The sequence below is a fragment of the Aegilops tauschii genome, chromosome 5 (genome assembly GCF_002575655.3).
Source record: "Aegilops tauschii subsp. strangulata cultivar AL8/78 chromosome 5, Aet v6.0, whole genome shotgun sequence".
Classification (NCBI taxonomy): domain Eukaryota; kingdom Viridiplantae; phylum Streptophyta; class Magnoliopsida; order Poales; family Poaceae; genus Aegilops; species Aegilops tauschii.
This window is the reverse complement of record NC_053039.3, coordinates 349,291,500-349,314,212: the sequence shown is the minus strand read 5'-3', so window position 1 is coordinate 349,314,212 and position 22,713 is coordinate 349,291,500. Positions and strand designations below refer to the sequence as shown.

General features: G+C 48.5%; 3 protein-coding genes across 3 annotated transcripts; 1 reads left to right on the top strand and 2 right to left on the bottom strand.

Moving 5' to 3' along the window:
* Positions 1-10,254: 10,254 nt before the first annotated feature.
* On the top strand, positions 10,255-12,294 carry LOC109750642 (tetraspanin-8). Its single transcript, XM_020309606.3, has 2 exons — positions 10,255-10,895; positions 11,707-12,294. Exons 1-2 carry the CDS (start codon positions 10,392-10,394, stop codon positions 12,022-12,024), a joined length of 822 nt encoding a protein of 273 aa, XP_020165195.1. The 5' UTR covers positions 10,255-10,391; the 3' UTR covers positions 12,025-12,294.
* A 1,531-nt stretch (positions 12,295-13,825) lies between these two features.
* Positions 13,826-18,167, bottom strand: LOC109750641 (WAT1-related protein At4g28040). The gene is made up of 6 exons (XM_020309605.4): positions 17,619-18,167; positions 17,418-17,531; positions 16,918-17,125; positions 14,600-14,761; positions 14,325-14,476; positions 13,826-14,239 (listed from the first exon to the last, which is right to left on the bottom strand). Exons 1-6 carry the CDS (start codon positions 17,948-17,950, stop codon positions 14,023-14,025), a joined length of 1,185 nt encoding a protein of 394 aa, XP_020165194.1. The 5' UTR covers positions 17,951-18,167; the 3' UTR covers positions 13,826-14,022.
* Positions 18,168-18,431: 264 nt separating this feature from the next.
* LOC109750640 (WAT1-related protein At4g30420) lies at positions 18,432-21,783 on the bottom strand. Its single transcript, XM_020309603.4, has 7 exons — positions 21,441-21,783; positions 21,259-21,330; positions 20,984-21,100; positions 19,630-19,885; positions 19,382-19,540; positions 19,105-19,256; positions 18,432-18,900 (listed from the first exon to the last, which is right to left on the bottom strand). Exons 1-7 carry the CDS (start codon positions 21,617-21,619, stop codon positions 18,708-18,710), a joined length of 1,128 nt encoding a protein of 375 aa, XP_020165192.1. The 5' UTR covers positions 21,620-21,783; the 3' UTR covers positions 18,432-18,707.
* Positions 21,784-22,713: the final 930 nt, after the last annotated feature.

The window sequence follows — 22,713 nt, the reverse complement described above, 5'->3', positions numbered from 1 at the left end:
ACTTAAGAACTCCCACTTAGATAGAATCCCTCTAATCCTCTAAGTGATCACGTGATCCATATCAACTAAACCATGTCCGATCATCACGTGAGATGGAGTAGTTTCAATGGTGAACATCACTATGTTGATCATATCTACTATATGATTCACGCTCGACCTTTCGGTCTCCGTGTTCCGAGGCCATATCTGTTATATGCTAGGCTCGTCAAGTTTAACCTGAGTATTCCGCGTGTGCAACTGTTTTGCACCGTTGTATTTGAACGTAGAGCCTATCACACCCGATCATCACGTGGTGTCTCAGCACGAAGAACTTTTGCAACGGTGCATACTCAGGGAGAACACTTATACTTTGATAATTTAGTGAAGGGTCATCTTATAATGCTACCGTCAAACAAAGCAAGATAAGATGCATAAAGGATTAACATCACATGCAATCAATATAAGTGATATGATATGGCCATCATCATCTTGTGCTTGTGATCTCCATCTCTGAAGCACCGTGCTTGTGATCTCCATCTCCGAAGCACCGTCATGATCACCATCATCACCGGCTCGACACCTTGATCTCCATCGTAGTATCGTTGTCGTCTCGCCAACTTTATTGCTTTTACGACTATCGCTACCGCTTAGTGATAAAGTAAAACTATTACATGGCGATTGCATCTCATACAATAAAGCGACAACCATATGGCTCATGCCAGTTGCCGATAACTCGGTTACAAAACATGATCATCTCATACAACACATTATATCACATCATGTCTTGACCATATCACATCACAACATGCCCTGCAAAAACAAGTTAGACGTCCTCTACTTTGTTGTTGCATGTTTTACGTGGCTGCTACGGGCTTAGCAAGAACCGTTCTTACCTACGCATCAAAACCACAACGATAGTTTGTCAAGTTGGTGCTGTTTTAACCTTCGCAAGGACCGGGCGTAGCCACACTCGGTTCAACTAAAGTGAGAGAGACAGACACCCGCCAGTCACCTTTAAGCAACGAGTGCTCCGAACGGTGAAACCAGTCTCGCGTAAGCATACGCGTAATGTCGGTCCGGACCGCTTCATCTCATAATACCGCTGAACCAAAGTATGACATGCTGGTAAGCAGTATGACTTATATCGCCCACAACTCACTTGTGTTCTACTCGTGCATAGCATCAACGCATAAAACCAGGCTCTGATACCACTGTTGGGGAACGTAGTAATTTCAAAAAAATTCCTACGCACACGCAAGATCATGGTGATGCATAGCAACAAGAGGGGAGAGTGTTGTCCACGTACCCTCATAGACCGACAGCGGAAGCGTTATCACAACGCGGTCGATGTGGTCGTACGTCTTCACGATCCGACCGATCAAGTACCGAACGCACGGCACCTCCGAGTTCTACACACATTCAGCTCGATGACGTCCCTCGAACTCCGATCTAGCCGAGTGTTGAGGGAGAGTTTGGTCAGCACGACGGCGTGGTGACGATGATGATGTTCCACCGACGCAGGGCTTCGCCTAAGCTCCGCAACGGTATTATCGAGGTGTAATTTGGTGGAGGGGGGCACCGCACACGGCTAAGAGATCTCAAGGATCAATTGTTGTGTCTCTGGGGTGCCCCCCTGCCCTCGTATATAAAGGAGCAAGGGGGAGGCAGCCGGCCAAGGGGAGAGGCGCGCCATAGGGGGGAGTCCTACTCCCACCGGGAGTAGGACTCCTCCTTTCCTTGTGGGAGTAGGAGAAGGGAAGGGGGAAGGAGAAAGAAGGAAGGGTGCGCCCCCCTTCCCTAGTCCAATTCGGACCAGACCATGGGGAGGGGTGCGGCCACCTTTTGAGGCCTTTCTCTCCTTTCCCGTTGGCCAATTAAGGCCCAATACGAATTCCCGTAACTCTCCGGTACTCCGAAAAATACCCGAATCACTCGGAACCTTTCCGAAGTCCGAATATAGTCGTCCAATATATCGATCTTTACGTCTCGACCATTTCGAGACTCCTCGTCATATCCCCGATCTCATCCGGGACTCCGAACTCCTTCGGTACATCAAAACTCAATAAAACTGTCATCGTAACATTAAACGTGCGGACCCTACGGGTTCGAGAACTATGTAGACATGACCGAGACACGTCTCCGGTCAATAACCAATAGCGGGACCTGGATACCCATATTGGCTCCCACATATTCTACGAAGATCTTTATCGGTCAGACCGCATAACAACATACGTTGTTCCCTTTGTCATCGGTATGTTACTTGCCCGAGATTCGATCGTCGGTATCTCGATACCTAGTTCAATCTCGTTACCGGCAAGTCTCTTTACTCGTTCCGTAATACATCATCCCGTAACTAACTCATTAGTCACAATGCTTGCAAGGCTTATAGTGATGTGCATTACCGAGTGGGCCCAGAGATACCTCTCCGACAATCGGAGTGACAAATCCTAATCTCGAAATACGCCAACCCAACAAGTACCTTTGGAGACACCTGTAGAGCACCTTTATAATCACCCAGTTACGTTGTGACGTTTGGTAGCACACAAAGTGTTCCTCCGGTAAACGGGAGTTGCATAATCTCATAGTCAGAGGAACATGTATAAGTCATGAAGAAAGCAATAGCAACATACTAAACGATCGGGTGCTAAGCTAACGTAATGGGTCATGTCAATCACGTCATTCTCCTAATGAGGTGATCCCGTTAATCAAATGACAACTCATGTCTATGGCTAGGAAACATAACCATCTTTGATTAACGAGCTAGTCAAGTAGAGGCATACTAGTGACACTCTGTTTGTCTATGTATTCACACATGTATTATGTTTCCGGTTAATACAATTCTAGCATGAATAATAAACATTTATCATGATATAAGGAAATATATAATACTTTATTATTGCCTCTAGGGCATATTTCCTTCAGTTACGTCGATGCGAACTTTGACACTAATCCGGATGACTCTGAGTAGTAAACCGTATTCGTATGGTAGAGAAATTATTTGAAATGGCTCCAAGTAGCGCGTGGTAACATCCACAAGATGACATAGATATTCGTAAAGCACACACGGATCTGAAAGGTTCAGACCCGTTGACTAATAACCTCTCTCACAAGCATGACATGATCAAACCAGAACTCATTGAGTGTTAATCACATAGTGATGTGAACTAGATTGTTGACTCTAGTAAACTCTTTGGATGTTGGTCACATGGTGATGTGACCTGTGAGTGTTAATCACATGGTGATGTGAACTAGATTATTGACTCTAGTGCAAGTGGGAGACTGTTGGAAATATGCCCTAGAGGCAATAATAAATTGGTTATTATTATATTTCCTTGTTCATGATAATCGTTTATTATCCATGCTAAAATTGTATTGATGGGAAACTCAGATACATGTGTGGATACATAGACAACACCATGTCCCTAGTAAGCCTCTAGTTGACTAGCTCATTGATCAATAGATGGTTACGGTTTCCTGACCATGGACATTGGATGTCGTTGATAACGGGATCACATCATTAGGAGAATGATGTGATGGACAAGACCCAATCCTAAGCCTAGCACAAGATCGTGTAGTTCGTTTGCTAAGAGCTTTTCTAATGTCAAGCATCATTTCCTTAGACCATGAGATTGTGCAACTCCCGGATACCGTAGGAATGCTTTGGGTGTACCAAACGTCACAACGTAACTGGGTGGCTATAAAGGTGCACTACAGGTATCTCCGAAAGTGTCTGTTGGGTTGGCACGAATCGAGACTGGGATTTGTCACTCCGTGTAAACGGAGAGGTATCTCTGGGCCCACTCAGTAGGACATCATCATAATGTGCACAATGTGACCAAGGAGTTGATCACGGGATGATGTGTTACGGAACGAGTAAAGAGACTTGCCGGTAACGAGATTGAACAAGGTATCGGGATACCGACGATCGAATCTCGGGCAAGTAACATACCGATTGACAAAGGGAATTGTATACGGGATTGATTGAATCCTCGACATCGTGGTTCATCCGATGAGATCATCGAGGAGCATGTGGGAGCCAACATGGGTATCCAGATCCCGCTGTTGGTTATTGACCGGAGAGTCGTCTCGGTCATGTCTGCGTGTCTCCCGAACCCGTAGGGTCTACACACTTAAGGTTCGGTGACGCTAGGGTTATAGAGATATTAGTATGCGGTAACCCGAAAGTTGTTCGGAGTCCCGGATGAGATCCCGGACGTCACGAGGAGTTCCGGAATGGTCCGGAGGTAAAGATTTATATATGGGAAGTCTTATTTTGGTCGCCGGAAAAGTTTCGCGCATTATCGGTATTGTACCGGGAGTGCCGAAAGGGGTCCGGGGGTCCACCAGCCCTGGGGGCCACATGGGCTGTAGGGGTGTGCGCCTTGGCCTATATGGGCCAAGGGCACCAGCCCCAAGAGGCCCATGCGCCAAGAGATAAGGGAAAGGGAGAGTCCTAAAGGGGGAAGGCACCTCCGAGGTGCCTTGGGGAGGATGGACTCCTCCCTCGCCGCACCCTTCCTTGGAGGAAGGGCCAAGGCTGCGCCCCCCCTCTCCCTTGGCCCTATATATAGTGGGGGGAGCAACACCTAAGCCCTGGCGCCTCCCTCTCCCTCCCGTGACACATCTCCCTCCTCCCGCAGCGCTTGGCGAAGCCCTGTTGGAATCCCGCTACTTCCACCACCACGCCGTCGTGCTGCTGGATCTCCATCAACCTCTCCTCCCCCCTTGCTGGATCAAGAAGGAGGAGACGTCGCTGCTCCGTATGTGTGTTGAACGCGGAGGTGCCGTCCGTTCGGCGCTAGGATCATCGGTGATTTGGATCACGACGAGTACGACTCCATCAACCCCGTTCTCTTGAACGCTTCCGCTCGCGATCTACAAGGGTATGTAGATGCACTCCTTCCCTCTCGTTGCTAGTAAACTCCATAGATTGATCTTGGTGATGCGTAGAAAATTTTGAATTTCTGCTACGTTCCCCAACACCAGTTGGGGTTAGGAAAAGGCTGGACTTCTACCGATCAAGATTTTTTTGGCAGAGTGATGAACTAAAGAGTAAGTACCGACTCGCCAAATGGGATATCATCTGTAGACCAAAGGACCAAGGGGGTCTGGGTATTGAGAATCTTGAGGTCAAGAACAGATGCCTTCTCAGTAGGTGGCTGTATAAGTTATCAGTTGAGACTGACGGAACATGGGCGCAGATTCTCCGTAACAAGTATCTGCAGTCCAAAACTTTGTCACAGGTGACAGTGAGACCAACTGATTCGCCGTTTTGGAAGGGGCTTATGAGAGTTAAGGCAGCCTTCTTTAATAGAACAAAGTTTATAGTCGGTGATGGCAACAATACCCGTTTCTGGGAGGATACTTGGCTTGGTGATACGCCATTGGCGTTCCAGTACCTGTCCCTGTATCGTATTGTTCAATGACGTGATGCGCTAGTTGCAACGATTATGCAGTCCATTCCCCTTAATATCCAGTTTCGGAGGGTGCTTGTTGGTGATAGATGGGAAGCATGGCTTCATTTGGTGAGTAGACTTATGGAGGTTCAGCTAGCTCATCAGCTCGATCAGTTGTGTTGGAAACTTACTAGGTCTGGAGAATTTACGGTTAAGTCGATGTATATCGATGTCATTAACTCTAGTGTCATTCCTAATTCCAAACATGTTTGGAAAGTAAAAGTTCCTTTGAAGATTAAAGTGTTTATGTGGTTTGTACATAAACAAGTCATTTTAACAAAGGATAACTTGGTTAAGCGCAATTGGACAGGATCTACTAGGTGTAGTTTCTGTGATCAGGACGAGACCATTAAGCACCTCTTCTTTGAGTGCCCGTTGGCGAGAGTTTTGTGGCGCATCGTGCAAATTGCCTTTAACATTACTCCTCCGAATTCGGTCGGTACGTTATTTGGAACGTGGCTTGATGGGATAGAGTCCGATACAGCTAGACACATTCGTGTAGGAGTATGTGCGTTGTTATGGGCAATTTGGAACTGCAGAAATGATTTGGCTTTTAACAGAACAAAACTATTCATTTTTTGCAGGTTTTATTCCGAGCTACGGCGCTGATCCGTATGTGGTCCTTACTCACTCCGACGGAAGCCAGGGAGCGTTTGGTTACTGGATCTGTCCGGTGGGAGATAGTAGCGCGGGATATCTTCAACCGGTTTGGATGGCGGTCATGTAATAGGATAGGCGATTAGTTCTCCTATCTTTGTTTTGCCAGCCGGTTGTGGCTCCATGGCTTTTTTATCTTTGGCGTTGAGGCTCTCTGTGAGCTAGCCTTTATTTTGTTTCCAGATTTTAAGACCTTGTTGAACCTATTTTATTTATAATTGTGGCCGTATGCATCGTTCTGATGCAGAGGCCGGGGAGTCCCCCCTTTTCGAAAAAAAATATAGAAATTGAAAAGAACAAAGGCAAGGAAAACAAAATAGCTATAACTTTTTGAAAAAAAGGGTGAAACTTACTGAGAAGGCTTTCTGATATATTTCTGAACCTATGGAGGTGTTTACAACAATTTTGGATGAACTTGAATTCAAATTCATTTCAATTTAATTCAATGGATTTGAACTAGAGGTACAATTTAGATGTGTCAAAAAATCATGGTATTTTTGGTGGAGCCTGGGAAAGTGATAAATAAATTTTTGGGCAAACTTTGGAGGCCAAGATTGAAGTAGAAATGGAATACAATTTTTGAAAAGTTGCAAGTGAAATTGGAAAAGCATTAAATAAAAATAGAGGCGAGGCTCAAATGTTTTTTTCTAAAAATTTCATAATTTTAAATAGGTGTAAAATATTTAATGACATGATGAAATGATAATGCAGAAAATAAAAATAAAACACATATTTAAAAAATAAGAAAATAATATAGAGAATTGGTCTTAGGTTGTTACATGCGACCCGTGGAGATTGTGATCTTGTTAGCATGGGATGCGGGGATTTGCTGCTAGAGGTGACAGGCAGCAGCACGATGTCTGCCCAAGAGCACCGCGAGACGTTGTGGGTAGCGCCGACATTTTGGTGTGACGGTGGTGACCAGGAGCAACCACGTGCTACCAGTGCTGGAACCGGGCACCGTGTAGTGCTAGAACCAGCTATCGTTGATGCTGGAACCAGTCATCGCTGGTGCTGGAACCGCCAGGGAGGAGCTGCAATTAGGCTCGGATCGACAACGCTCGGTGCTGCGGCCGCCGAGGGAGAAGCTGCAACTAGACGAAAGGTCGCTGGAACTGGCTATCACGAATGTTGGAATTGGCAAAGCATCGAGCTACAACCGGCGAGTTGTTTTCTTGGCACCGGTGAGAACTTCGCTACGTCCGGCGATGGTGAGCCAATTTTTGCTGGAACCATGCTTTTTTTTGCTGGGACCGGCCATATTTTTTCTGCAATCTGGTGATGGTGAGCCACCGTCTTGGCTGGAACCCACGAGTATTTTTTTGCTGGAACCATGCATTTCTATGTGTTTTTGGTTTGTCCAATGCCATTGTGTTTGCGGAACTATGTTTTTTGCTTTTGCTGGAAACATGACATTTTTTGCTGGAACCACGTAATGTTTTTTGCTGCAACCGGCGACCGGGGGGGAGGGGGTCGTTGAGCTGCCGCTGGCGAGTCCACCGGCGCTGAAGGAGAAGCATGCACTGGAGATGGTGGGTAGCGGAGTCAGATCTGGTAGATCTCGGGTATGGGGTCCCGAACTACCGGGGCACGGGTTTTACCCAGGTTTCGGCTCTCCTAAGAGATAAAACCTATGTCCTGCTTATGTTTGTATTGCTTTGAAATGGAGTAAAGGTACATGTGGTCAACCGCGAGATCAATGTGTGTCGTCGACGAGCCCCACCACTCCGTTTATGTAGGTCTAGGGTTACATCCTAGTTTGTTGCGTACACGAGGAATGTGTTGTAGACGATTTATATTGGCTTGGAGTACGTCATCTTCGGAAGCCTTACTCTTATTTGCTATGGGTTGCCTTGACGTGGCCCGCTGGTGAATCGACATATGGGGTCCTCGGCCAGGCCCACCTGGCCGAAAGTCGACGTGGTGAGTGACCCCCTAACCGGGACACCTCAATAGGATCTGACCTAGAGCCCAAATAGGGAGGAGCGTTCCCCGATCTCCGACGTGAGAATGGAGATACCTTTTCTCGGTGCAAATCATATGTGCCACAAAACACAGGGGAGTCAGCGGAGCACATACCTAACATCGTACCCTTCCTAAGCCTAGACGAACCAGCGTTAAGCCATACCTCGGAACCCAAGCGTCATGCTTTGGGCAAAGAGCCATCCAGAATACCTCTTGTCGACTCAATCCGATATGTTAGAAGCTTGGACATGGTGTCAATCCCTGTCCTGGTATAAAATGTGTGTAACTCCTGATACCCTTGTGTCACAGACGTAATCAGGTCATGCCTGAAGAGATCGATTCCTCCGTGACATGTTGGACAAAAAAAACCAATACAACACTCGGGCACTATCTTATCGACTTTTTGGAACGTACTCCGAACATCATCAGTGCAAACATAGGGAGCCTGGTCAAGGGCTGCCCTCCCACCTGGTCAGCCTCTCACGGCCAATCTCACTCCCCTGACATGCCCTTTGGGCGACGGAACGCAACAGAGGCGTATCAATGGCAAATCGGGTCACCATACGCGACGCTCCTCAGTTGAACGAAATACAGGTGATGTACCACAAGATTGTTGTGTGTCGTCTACGAGCCCCACGCCTCGGTATATATAGGTATCAGGGGGTGTCTAGAGTTACATCCTAGTCGGTTACGTACAAGAAAAAACATGTTGTAGACGATTCCTACTATCTTGGGGTGTACTTCAAATCTTCGGGAGCCTTTCTCTTATACGATGTGGGCCGCCTTGACGCGGCCCATTAGTGAACCGACATGGGAGTCCTTGGCCGGGCCCACCTGGCCGAAGACAAGGTCCTGAGCGACCCCCAAAGCCGGGACTCTGCCATTGATAGGCGTGGGCAGGAGCAGGTGCCGTGAACGTCCAAGAGCTGATGGAATAACAGGGGCCGTGTCCGTTGACTCAATCAAGGGCTAATTGTATGGTTGATACCAACTAAATCATGCGGCTGCTAGGAGACCAGCCGAAAATTGGGTCGGTCCGCCCGCGGCTAGCGTCGCCCTTTTTGAAAAGATATATTTTTCTACTGTTTGTTGTCTTTATTAAAAAAAACCATTTTGAAGTAGACGACATGTGGTCCTTGATGCATGATTGGTGCCCCGCGAGACTAGACGCGATTTCACATGATGGAACGTGGACTAGGGGAGAGCTCTTGTGTGTTTGGGTGCAACGATACTAGCAGCACGGTAGCGTCGTTTGCGTGGCGTCCCTAGCTTACGAAAGAGGCAAACGCAATTGCTAACAAACGAGTCAGGACACGCCGCGTAGGATGGATCCCCATTTATTATCGCTGCTTGGTTTAGAAGCAGCCCTCGTGCGTGCCTTGTTGACGAAACCAAACCGGCCGCCGGAAAGCAGATAGCTAGCCAGCCAGAGGGAAATGAGAAATCGTAGTAGTGCTACCAAACGCCACTTCCCACACGCGCACTGGAACCTCGTGCCACCTTGGACGCGGCAAGGCGCAGACAAGTCAAACCCGCCATCCGCTTCGTGCAGCAGCGCGCGCCGCGGTACCTTTTTTCGACCGATGTGATACCCGTCGGGTTTTGCTCTCGTACTGGTACTAGAATTGACGCAGAATGCAGTCGTCTGTAGTAGTAGTAGATCTCTCCGGTGTACAAAATGTGAAACGAGAAAAATACTTCTTGGTGGACTGACGTGCGTGCGACGGTAATTTTAGCACCGATTCATACGTGGTGCGTCTAGGGGTGTGCCATACTTTTCTTCAGCGCGTCGGTGCACGGCTCACACACACTTCGTTGTCGTCACCAAGTCTCGGGGTCCTCCGCTGATCGGCGAGCGGCCGGAAACGCGTGATCTCAAGAACAGTAGCGTCCCCTGATGGCCACAAGCCCACAACCTTTTGATTTTTGAACCCTTCGTCGAGACCCTGACACGAGCCAGGCGTTCCCCGGTCAATACGCTTGCGTGTGCGTGTGCAGACCCCTGGAGTGCGAGAGTCGCGGTCAATAGTTTCCGTGCCCAGCGAACGATCCATCCATCAGCAACCGCCACGCCCCTTTCCGCTCACACACGAAAAAGGAAAAGCCCAAGAACTTTCCTCCCGCCCACCCCAACCCGGCCCAATCCAATCCACGCGCACACACCCCCTCTACAAATACGCGCCCACCACCATCCCACATCGTCACACAATTCCCAGACCACACCGTGCGCCACGCCCCCTTCCCCAAAAACCTTTCGAAAACCGCCGCGCCAACCGCCAACCGCCACCCGCCCCCGTCCAAGAAACCGCACGCCGACGCCGGCGCCCGACCAAGATGGTGCGGCTGAGCAACACCATGATCGGGATCCTGAACGCCATCACCTTCCTCCTCTCGGTGCCGATCCTGGCGGGGGGTATCTGGCTGCGCGCGCGCGCCGACGGCACCGAGTGCGAGCGGTACCTGGCGGCGCCGGTCATCGTCCTGGGGGTCTTCCTCATGCTCGTCTCCATCGCGGGGCTTGTCGGCGCCTGCTGCCGCGTGACATGCCTCCTCTGGTTCTACCTCGTCGCCATGTTCCTGCTCATCGTCGTCCTCCTCGGCATCACCGTCTTCGCCTTCGTCGTCACGCACAAGGGCACCGGCGAGGCCGTCTCCGGCCGCGGGTTCAAGGAGTACCGGCTCGGGGACTACTCCACCTGGCTGCAGAGGCGGGTGGAGAACGACAGGAACTGGAACAGGATCAGGGGGTGCCTCCAGGACGCCAAGGTCTGCAAGTCGCTCGAGGACAGGAGGGACACGGTCCAACAGTTCATGTCCTCCGATCTCTCCCCCATCCAGGTAATTCATTTCATTTCATGCCTGACAATAACAAATCCACGCTAAAATATATTTGATCATCCGAGATGAATTTGGTTAAACTAGTTAGTTTTTCCAACCTGTGTTTGAACTTTGAATCAGTATGGAAAATGACTTCTTTTTCACGTGTCTGCGTATGTGCTCGCCGAGATATTTCTGACTAGGGAGGAGGATAAGGTAGTAGTACCTCATGCCCAAAGTCAACAAATTGCAGCTTGAGAAATTGTAGTAGCACAACTTGATCTGGTGTGATGTTTACGTGTACGGTTGTGCCAGAGGTCAGCATCATGTAGAGAGGGTCAATCAAATTGCTCCACTTGCTCACGAGCGCAGACAATAATCAACTAGTCCCAACTTCATTACCATTTCCGCATGATAGTTGCATGCGTGGTTAAAAAGTAAAGAAATCATCAAGTGCAGAAGAACGTTTTGAATAGCAGCAATGTTTGATATGATCCTCCCGATTGTCAACGGATTGCTCCTGATTTTTAGTGATTTTTCTTCGACCCAAAGCAACCCTCAGGCCGGCTTTGCATTAAATTCTTTCCAAACGTTCTGACCGTTGCAACGTGGAACCAGACCACGAGTGTGGCAGTGGCACCTCCATCTCAACGCTTGGGTGCCATTTTACCAAACTTTCCTATTATTAGGTCGCACAATTCAACTGCTACGTGACCAAATTATCTCTTTCTATCTATAAAAATAAAAACGAGGGTCAGAAAAGAAATAATTTACTCGACTATTCTATTTGCGATGGCGGCTGACTGACCATTTCATCTTTCCCTGCCCGCAGTCCGGCTGCTGCAAGCCTCCGATCAGCTGCGGCTTCACCTACGTCAACGGCACGCAGTGGAGCGGCCCGGCCAAGTCGACGGAGCCCGACTGCGGTGCGTGGTCCAACGACGACGGGGCGCTCTGCTACGGCTGCCAGTCGTGCAAGGCCGGCGTGGTGGCCACGCTCAAGCGCAACTGGAAGCGCTCCGCCATCATCAACATCGTCTTCCTCGTCTTCATCGTCATCGTCTACTCCGTCGGCTGCTGCGCCTTCAGGAACAACCGCCGCGACCACCGCAACGGCGGCGGGTACAAGCAGCAGGGCGCGTACGCTTGATCGCGCGCTTGGCTCGGTTATTTATTGCTTGGATTGGATGGATGCGATCGTCTCGTCGTGTCATGCATCTTCGTCGTCGTGTTTCTCTTAGGATGGCCTGATCTAGCTTTGTACAGGCGAGATGTGCTCTGATCACCTACTAGTTAGGTTTTACTCCGTGGTCATGAGGAGGGTTGTGTATATATATTTTCTGTTCTTTGATATTTATTATCGCAGACCATTATATATGTAACAGATTATTCTGGAGTTATTTATTTCATATTATATCTACTTCTGTCCATCTTTTTCAATTGATCTGCACCTTTGATTGTTTCTTGACTCACAAAGTCACAAGTTTATTCTAGAAATTCGCTCGTGAAGTAGTAGCATTCATTTTGACATCAAGTGTTTTTTATTGAAAAGTCACCAGGGGGCATAAAACTGCCCATCTGAACATCAAGTGTTTTAAATGGTTGATGCATTGCTCATTCAGTGTTTTGACAGCAGCGTGCTGCATAATCCATTTGATTTTTAAACTTGGACCTTATCTAAGGCTGTATTTTTCCAAGATGGCTTTTAAGCGCGATGGGCACATCGGTCTGTGTCACCTTCACTTTCTTGGTTCTCCGGCGTGTCACCCACATTTTGTTCATTATCAGTAAAGGAGAAACTGCCTGAAGTTGTTCACCTAATTACCGCCCCATATGCATACAAGGTGGCAGACAGACGCGCAGGCATGCTCTCAATCTTCTCGACTATTTGTGCCATCCTTCCCACCGAAGCATTACTAGAAAGGCAAGCTATGAAGACAGATGTGTTGGATCATGGTTCATGAGAGAGGCAAGTCCAGCCCACCACAACCAAGAAGGTATCCTCCTCGTTTCACTTTCGTTTGCAAACAGCAGTTGTAGCTAGGCATCGCACCGCCTTCTTGATGTCGTTTCTGCGCGACTCTTTCATGTTGGACCAGTAGCCCTTCTGAACATAGGCCTCACTGTCTTAATAGCTAACATATCTTCCATGTTGGCTCAGTCATCCCAGTAATGACGGACAGCGATGGGTTCGTGGCTGCCTGGGTCAAATCTGCTCTGCGGATCATATGCGTTCAGCAGGCTGCCAGACTCCGTGTCTGATAATTTTAGCATGCATGGGTACAAAGTCACGAACAATTTTGTTTTGCTGGCTGACAGACAGTCCAAGGAAGTATGGGAGACAGCTGATTATCAGTTCAAAGGCCAAAGGCTGATTTTTAGAGTAGTGCAATGTCATTGACATGTCGAAGTAGTATCAGCGTGCGCGTTTTCAGATAACAATGGCTCTCACTCTCTACTTTTACAACGATGTTATCTTGTTCTACCATGCTCTCACTCTCTCCATCATCTTCTGTACCCCACAGGACTACATAGAGGCCGATGGTGACAGCGCCTAATACGCTGCGTGAAAGAAAAAAAGTCACTGTAAACATCAGCCACAGCAAAGAGTTATTATCCACTGAACACAGAAGAATTCAGTGGACCTAATGAGGAATAAAGTTAGTGCGTACCTCCCAGTATGGAGTTCTTCATGAAGGAAGAGCTTAGGTAATATTGTCGCAAGGAAACAAAGGAAGAGATATCCTCCCCGTTTCACTTTCACTTGCAAGAATAGTTGTAGCCAGGCATCGCCTTCTTGTCGTCCCTTCTGTGTGACTCTCTACTCTCTAGTCAGACTAGTAGTCATTCTTAACATACGTCTCGGTCCTTGCCAATTGGCATCTTCCAATATCTCCCATGTTCCCTGATTAATCCTAATAATGCCAGACAGCGATAGGTTCCTGACTGTCTGGGTCAAATATATGCTCGGCACATTAAGCATTTGTGTTCAGACTGTGTTTGATAATTTTAGCATGGCCATTGGCCAAGGACTATCAAATGAAAAATATATACACATATTTTGGCAACAAGCAAGCAGTGGAAGAAGTATCAGAAAAGGGGATCATTAATACTCAAAGGCTAGAAGCTGATTCGAAAAACTGCAATATCATTGGCATCTCGAAGCATCAGCGTCCGCGTTTTCAGATAATAACAATGGTTCTGAAAGATTGGTCCCACTTTCTACTTTCACACCCATGCAATCTTGCTCTAAAATGCTTTCAGAATCATCAGAACGGATGGCCAGCCCCTCACTGCTTGCGTCATCAGCTTTACCCCACAGCACGACATACAGGCCTAGGATGATCACAATAGCACCCAACACGCTGCACACAGACAGTTTCATCGTAAACATCATCCACGGTAGCAGTGATTATGCACTGAGCAGAATAGGAAGTTCAGTCGACATACCTCCCAATATGCAGTTCCTCGTGAAGGACGAGCGTAGATAATATTGTTGTGATGACCGCGCTCAGCGGTGTAAAAATTGCGCTGTAAAGTGGGCCTTTCACTGATATGCACCAAGATTGCATGAAAAAGTTTGCGCCCGATGCGAAAACGCCCTGCAAAAATTGTTCAGTGTTGTTGAGTGGCCAAACTCGTTATATATCAACATTCAACGCAGTTCAGAATAACATGTGGATTGCTCTGATGCCATGCGTGCATTTAAATGGACCAAAACTTACTCCGTATAAGATGCAGGGGAGCTCCCAAATAGAAGCAAGCTTCCAGATCTCCATGTAGTTGGCTTCTAGGAAGAAGGCCATCACCGCGCATTGCAAGGTCGCTAGGAAGCACATCCAGGTTGCCAAGGATAGTGGATCGAGATAGGATTTACAGACCGGTACCTGAAAATGACCGCGAATCATTATCATTCAGAAACCAATCAATCGCACAGAACATACACATTTCTATACCTACTAATAAAGCAAGGTGCGTTTCTCCAATTTTTTCATCCGTTCACCGTCAAAATTTATTGTTCTATCCGAGGTGGTACTAAATATTTGTGCGTCCGCCTGTTTTTTATTTTAGCAATCCAGATTTTTCGTATTTGGGCCGCACACGCTGTGGCCCAGCATAGCCAGCCCACTTATTTGCCTGCTCAGGAAGCTGCGAAGACACTATTTGACGCCCAGTGCGGCAGATAGTTAGACCTTCGCACGGGGCGCACAAAACCGTGCCGGCCCATTTCGTGTTTCCTTCCATTTATTTATTTTAACTATCTGCTGCACTGGGAGTAAAAAGTTCAGAATTTTGTTTTATTTTCAAATTCTTGAAAAATGTTCAGAATTACAATATTGTGTTCCCGTTTCCAAAAATGTTTGGAACAAATTCTCATTCCCATTTTTTTTCGAAATTAAGGACATATTCAAAAAAAAAATTGGTATTTTTGAAAAAAAATGCATTTTTAAAATATTTCAAATTCAAAAAATATTCTTGTTTTAGTAAAATGTTCACAAATTCAAAATAATGTCCGTGTTTAAAAATGAATTTTATAAAATTGTTCGGAATGTTCAAAACATGTTCCATTTTTAAAAGTCGGTCACAACTTCAATAACCGTTTGTGTTTTCATAAAAGGTTCATGTCTTCAGAAAATGATGCGGTTTCAGATTTTGTTCATGCTTTTTTTCAAATTGGATGGAATATTAAAAATATTGTTCGTAATTTCAAAAAATGTCCAATTTTCCAAGAATATTCGGCAATTCATATTTTTTAAAAAAAATCAAAAATAAATAAATCTGATGTTGTAGTATGTTCTTAAATATTCGCGCTGGCCATTCGTTAGCTGTAGGTGTTTGTTGCCATGGCTAGCAGCACGTGGTCGAGTCTTTAAGGTCATCTTTTCGATCGTTCAACCTGTCATTTTTCTGGATTATTAGTCGTGCCCTGCAAACACAGGTCATTTTGGTGCGTGCCAGTAGCTGGCCCAGACGGGATTGGTTGTGCGTTCCACGCGCTATTTTGTGCAACTAGCGTCATATAGTAGCTCCCACACAGCTGCCCCGTGAAAAGCAAAAAAATACGTATAGATTTTGTTCCGTCCATTCCACACGTAGTTCCCCATTTTTTGCTTATCCCCAAATGGGCCTACCACAAATTTCTTTTTTCTGTCACACTGACAAGAAGCAAAATATTAAGGGCGCGAGGCGATTGAACTATGAACCTTCCGTATTGTGTCGGCGGACAAAGCCAAAACTCAGATAACTTGCAATTATGATAGGAACAGTCTCACCTTGGAATTTTATACTAAATCACACCCGTTTTGTATGTGCCTACGTTGTCTGGAAATAAGAAGGTTGTGTGACAATAAGGAAGTTGTCTCGAGAATCATGTGCAGAACGTGGTACTCCACAAATTATTGCCGGAGGTAACTTGCACATGCCAATAGAAGACAATATGCTGGTTGGCTATAGCCTATAATTAAAAAAATTGTGGGCATGTGCTAATAAAAGAGAATATGCTGGTTTTGCTCTAATTAATAAAAAACGTGGGCACATGAGCGCAAAAATAGTCAAAGAGAATAAACCCTGATAATGAAGGGACATTCATGCCTGGTTATGCGCTAATTATGCCAATGAAGCAAAATTTATGCGCTGCAATTAGTAATCCTCCGGTTACATCATCGTAGGAAAGAATAGTCGAAGCAACCGTGCCTCGAAGGTCGCCGTGTAGCAACCAAATGAGAATGCAACCACAACTTCGAGACGGAGGAGGACCCGGAGGACAAAAGGGCATCAGTTGGGTGGTCGCCACCACACCGACCAACCCCACCACTATCAAGATCTCGCGGGCCAACGATGGCAGAAAGCAGGCTAAGCCACAATATAGATCGGGTGTTGTGTTCACAAAGAGGACGTGGAAGAGTGTGTGCGGAGATACGGGGAATGCTGAGATATTATTTTCCTTCCGTTGCAACGCACGGGCCTATTTCCTAGTTGTCCATAATCTAATAGAAACGGGATAAATGTTTTCAAGCCAAGGTGCATGCAATGCAATGCTTGCCTGCAAGATGTACCATATGGAGAAACAGAAGGCGTTCCCCATGAGGTAGATGCCGCCTTTCACCCAGTCACCGGTCGCCGGCAGGAGGAGGGCGCCGAGAAGCTTTGGGCCCTTGAAGAACGCCATGAGCATTGCTCCGGCAAGGCAGACGACGGTGCCGACGATCTTGGCGATGCTCCTTGAGCTCCTCAAGTCCACCTTCTCCAGCCTGCGAAAAGCGTGGGAATGGGATGATCGGTCAAGCGTTTCGAGTCACTCCACTAGTGGGCCGAAATCGAAATGGAGGAGTCGTGGTGGACCATACGAAACCCACAAGCCCAAACCATCAATGGGCGGGCCTGATGGGCATATGTCTCATTGCTGGTGGGCCTAAAATAAATGAGTAGCTACAAGCGGGACAAAAAAGAAGGAAATCGGACGGCCAGCTGGCTCTGTCTGACGCACCGGCGACGGACACATGACGTGAGGCGGAGAAAGGGAAGGAGGAGCAGAGCGAGTACCCGATGACGGCGGCGATGGCGAAGGTGATGCCCGGGGCGAGGTTGGTGGTGGCCCTGGCCATGGACGGCGACGCGAGCTGCAGCCCCATGAAGTAGAAGTACTGCCCCGTCGCGCTGCAACATCGACCGGCATGTATCTACTCTATCAGCAACACGAGGGATGCGGGCGGGATCAGAGATGGAAGCGACGTGGTTGCGCACCTGGCGAGGGAGGCGAGGAAGAGGAGGGCGAAGGCCCGGGGGCCGACGGCCATGGGGCGCAGCGTGAGCCCCCTGGCGGCGAGCGAGGCGAGGAGGAGCGCGGCGGCGGCGATGCCCTGGCGGTAGGCGACGAAGACGATGGGGCGCATGCCCAGCCCGTAGGCCGTCTTGAGCGCCATGTCCACCAGCGAGTAGAAGAGCTGCACCAGCACCATGGCCACGCACGGCTTGTGCCGCTCCGCCCACGCCCGCCAGCCGCCGCCCGCCATCGCCATCGCGCGCGAGAGATCCGCCGCGCGCGCTCTCGGCAGCCGCCGGCTAAGTAGGAGCATCCATGTGCGGCGGACAAGCCAGGTTTTGCGTGCTAATTTTGTTTATGGTTCGGGCTTTGCAGTCAGAGTATGCACAGTGAGTGAATCGGCGACCGATGACTGTTCGCCGGCTGCCTGTGGTGATGCGGCGAGCATGCGTGAGTGAATCGCCAGGCTTGGAATTTTCGCCTTAAAGTATGCACAGTGATCATGTTGTCTTGTCCTTCTCTTCGATTCCGTGACTCATTCCCCTCTAATCAATTGGTTTCCGCGGCATTCGTGCCCGAGTTCTCCTCTCCTATCTTGAATTGGCTGGCACCGTGTCGCCGGCGGCACTATTTTTCCTGTTTCTTTAGCACCTTTCATTTTCATCCGTTAGCTCGCCGCCTGGCGTTAGTCCTCACTGAAATGCACAATGACTGCAGGTGCGCACTGTCAGTGTCGGTCAAGAAGCCAGATTCGCCTCTCAAGTTTCTGCGTGATCAAGCGGAAATCAAACCCATGACACGGTGAAAGTACGATTGATTGTAGCCACCGAATTGTGAAGACAGTGTTGCCGTAATTGGTAAGCACCCCCTGACTCATCTTAAATTTGTGGGACACAGCAACATTCACGGGCATTATATTTTGTACATCAGCGGCGACATGATGCCCATGCCCACATGCTCCACCAGCACACTAGTACTCTCCCTCAAAAAACAACCCTGAAGCTACAAAAACACATGGGACCATGAGCTGGGAAAGACCACTGGCCATTCCAAAATTGTAGAGCCCCTGGCTACTTCTCGATCTGGTTGTCGTCCGCTAGGAGCGGCTCGGTGATCGTACTTTCCGCGTCGAGGAGCTGCGAGCCCGACCATGTCTTCTCCAGATCTTCGGCGTGCTCCGCCGCCCGCCGGATCTTGGCGTCCCCTGCTTTGCCCCACAGCACAATGTACAGCCCGGCGACGACGGCGAATGCACCCAACAAGCTGGACAAGCAGAACCGGTTTTCTCAAGTAAGCTGAGAAGTACTCCCTCCGTTCTAAATTACTCGTCGTAGAAATGGATGTATCTAGAACTAAAATACATCTAGATACATCCACACCTCCGACAAGTAATTCGGAACGGAGGGTGTAATAGAATGGCAGGATCAGCAAAACCGAACAGCTGAAGTTGCAGACAGTAAGACGCACCTTCCGATGTGTGGCTGTTCGTGGAGGATGACGGTGGCGAGCACGGTGGTGACGACGGTGCAGAGGGGGTTGAACATGGCCGAGTAGAGAGGGCCCCTCACCGTTATGCACCACGACTGCAGGTAGAACGTCACGCCTGACCCAACCGCGCCCTGCATGCCCAACGATCCACATTGTTCAACAGCTGTATATACTCCGTAGCAAGTTGTTTGTCCGCGGAAACGGCGGCGACACGGCCGGGAAATACTGAAAGTGGATGGGACGACGATGAACTTACGGCGAAGATGCAGCCCATGAGCTCGAAGAGCGAGTTGATCTTCCAGGCGTCGAGGTCCGGCAGCACGAAGGAGTTGAGCAACGCCATCTGCGCCGTGGACAGGAAGCACATCCAGGCCGACAGCGTCAGGGGATCCACGTACGATTTGCAGATCGGAACCTGTGAAATAGTACAAGGTTCAAGTCCTCGCGATGGATATTGTGCTCCCCTTCCGTGGAGATCTCCTTGGCTGACTGACTGACACCGACCTGTATGATGAGCCAGAGCGACCAGCAGGAGCTGCTGCCGACGAGGAACAGCGCGCCCATCACCCAGTTCCGGCTCGCCGGCGAGTTGAGAAGAAGCAGGTCGTCCAGGTCCAGCCCGGCGCCGCCGACGCCCAGCGAGTCGTGCAGCAGCTTGGGACCCTTGAGGAAGGTCATGACCATGGCGCCTCCGACGCAGACGGCGGTGCCGAATATCTTGGCCAAGCTTCGCGGCTTCCTGATCTCCACGCTTTCTAGACTGCGTTCATGAGCCGGCGGTAATTTCATTAGTAACTAATTCCACTTTTGTAATTCAGCGTTTCAGTAAATACTTCACTAAAGAGCAAGAAGCCCACTTATTTAGAATGCCCAGCCCCAGTAACACTCATAGTAACAGTTATTTGCATTTTGTCCCAAGGGTTTCACAAATAATGATGCCCCGTACGTAGCCCCCCAAGTACCTAGTCGGCACTACTGTACTGGTGTCCTAGAAGGACAGCCTTTATTGCAATCTGTAGTAGCCAAGTGGAACTGCTACTGCTTGTCACAGATCTGTGCTTGATGAACCAGGGGTCTAGGGCAGATGACTTTTGTTACTAGCAATTTCCTTACAGGTAATATAGTGTTTAGTACTACTTTGGAACAGAAGAAACATGCTAGACCCGAAGCATTTAGCCCTCTGTACCCAGGTGTTTATTTGTTTCAGAGAATGTTCGATCTGCACGATCAGTGGGAAAACTGACAGAAACAGGAAGAGCACAAGATGCCGACAGTCCCGGGGAATCGTCGTTCACCACAACTTATTGGGAGGTAACCTAGACACAGAGGATGATGAACACCGCACACATGTTACGTATTCAAGCCACACACGCCCACACCAGATAACATTTCACGTCTACGTCTACCATGCAGGCACGAATACTGCGGAAGCTCCAAGCATCGATCAGCCACACAGCGCAGACATGCGTGCGCTTCCCGCACTTACCATTATAAGCTCGAACGCTGACAAATTAAATTGGATTACTTAGTGGTTGAGGGCACAAGTTGCCTTGTTATTCACAGTTAATTGTCCCATAGGAATAGGATATTCTGTGGATCTATACATACTGAGAAGTACATATATGATGACCCTAGCTAAGTGCCCCATTAGTTAATTCATAGTTATCGTGCCTGATACCCTTCAGCTGACTAAGCAGTGACGCGAGGGATCTACAAGATGCGCACGCGCTCATGGCCTGATTTCCTTTTTAGACCACAGATGATGAAACTTGCATTATGAGGAACTGTGAACACACGATGTGAATGAAAAGTGCAATGCCGGCTGCTTAGTGCTTGTAGTTCCAGGAACGGTACTCACCCTACTGACGTCGCCAGCACGAAGGTGATCGCCGGTATTAGGTTCGTCATGGCCGTCGCCATGGACGATGATCCCAGGTAGATGCCTTGGTAGTACATGTACTGATTCGCCGTCGCCCTGTTGATTCATTGCAGATATACACACCAAATGAAATGATCAGTAATGTTTTTTTCTGAGGAAGAAATGATCAGTAATGTAAACAAGACTGTTCGATCGCTTCGGTGCTCAGCTCAGCACGTGACCGTTCGCAAGACCGCGAGAAGGCATGGACGTACCCGACGAGAGAGGCCAAGAACACCAGCGCGAAGCCTGTCGTCCCGATGCAAACAATCTCCTTCAGCCTCTTCCTGGAGAAAAGACAATATATTTACACCAACGGATGTCTATGAAGTGGGAGAAGGAGAGAGAGAGAGAGAGAGAGAGGGGGGGGGGGGGGGGGGGATCGATCTTGTCTTACCTGTTGGCGAGCAAGGTGATGGGGACGAGGACAGCGGTGGCGATGGCCTGCCTGTAGACGACGAACACCATGGGGTTCATGCCGCGGCTGAACATGGCCTTGGCCCACAGCGCCATGGCCGCGTAGATGCACTGCACCACCACCATGGCCGCCAGCGGCTTGTGCTCCTCCATGGCCATGGCAACGCCCGCCACTGCCTAGGTAGGTACCGCGTAGCAGCTAGCCGGGCGCCGGAGAGATCTCGAGAAACTATAATCGAGTAGGCGGGCGGCTGCAAGGAACGGCTGAGGCGGGCCTGGTGGTTTATATACGCTGCGAAGGTAGTAGTTTCGCACAAGGTTCTGCAGTGCTTCGTTCATATGCTGCCTCATGTATTGACGGGCCCACGGTGTTGTCGTACCTTTTCGATAAATGGAGCTTTTATTATCTCAAAATATAGCTTCAATGAAGAGTAACATACATTAGTAGTAACATACACTAGTAATCACATATTCTTAGACTATGTTACTATCTTCATAGCGGGTAGTAACATAAGTGTGGTGTCATGCAAAACTTCATTTATTAGGTTATAGACTCATATTGCATGGGAACATGTGATGTTGCTGTAACTAGCTAAGTTACTCAAACTATCTCTTCCCTCATTAACTCATTATCCCATAAGCAAATTTGCTGAGTTGGACTCGATATTACTGCTGAATTTACTCCCACTGTGGCTAGTCTCAAAGTGATACAAAACATTAAGAGTATCACCCGGCCTCTGCATAATTAGGATGCACACAGCCAAACACCAGTAGTCTGATAAACAGAAAGATAAAAGACCGATAATTCGGCAACAGTAGAGTTCATAGACCGACACTATGCCTATGTCGAAAGAGATGATGGACTGAGCCGAAGATTATGCTGCCATCCATGTTGGGTAAAAACCTTCGTAGCCACCTGCTCCAAAAGCGTACACACCGCCTTGAATAGCGGTTGATACTCCGCTCGTTGTTGCGTACACCACGTACGAAGCGAGTGCGTACAACAAAAAATAACCTGCAAAGGTGTCGTACCTTGTGTTGGCCTCACGTGGCAGGATGGGTACAGGTCAGCTAAGCTAGCTGGTTTTTGACAAATTTTGACTGCTGAGAACGTGATTATGGTCTCATGCAGCGTGCTTATGCGGAGATTATTCCACTCCTGTGTCAGACTGACAGCGTGAGCTAAGCTCCATCTGTCTAATCGAATGGTTCTTTCCTAAGAAAGTAAAAAAAAAACGAAACTGCCTTGCGTA

Excerpts from the sequence above, each read along its gene's own strand:
- LOC109750642 (XM_020309606.3), top strand. The coding sequence starts at position 10,392 with ATGGTGCGGCTGAGCAACACCATGATCGGGATCCTGAACGCCATCACC. Across the intron at positions 10,896-11,706 it reads CCGATCTCTCCCCCATCCAG|TCCGGCTGCTGCAAGCCTCC; the intron begins GTAATTCATTTC and ends CCCTGCCCGCAG.
- LOC109750640 (XM_020309603.4), bottom strand. The coding sequence starts at position 21,619 with ATGGCCATGGAGGAGCACAAGCCGCTGGCGGCCATGGTGGTGGTGCAG. Across the intron at positions 21,331-21,440 it reads ATCACCTTGCTCGCCAACAG|GAAGAGGCTGAAGGAGATTG; the intron begins GTAAGACAAGAT and ends TCTTTTCTCCAG. Across the intron at positions 19,886-20,983 it reads GTGCTGGCGACGTCAGTAGG|TCTAGAAAGCGTGGAGATCA; the intron begins GTGAGTACCGTT and ends TCATGAACGCAG.
- LOC109750641 (XM_020309605.4), bottom strand. The coding sequence starts at position 17,950 with ATGCTCCTACTTAGCCGGCGGCTGCCGAGAGCGCGCGCGGCGGATCTC. Across the intron at positions 14,762-16,917 it reads CCATATGGTACATCTTGCAG|GTACCGGTCTGTAAATCCTA; the intron begins GCAAGCATTGCA and ends GGTCATTTTCAG. Across the intron at positions 14,477-14,599 it reads TCCCCTGCATCTTATACGGA|GGCGTTTTCGCATCGGGCGC; the intron begins GTAAGTTTTGGT and ends CAATTTTTGCAG.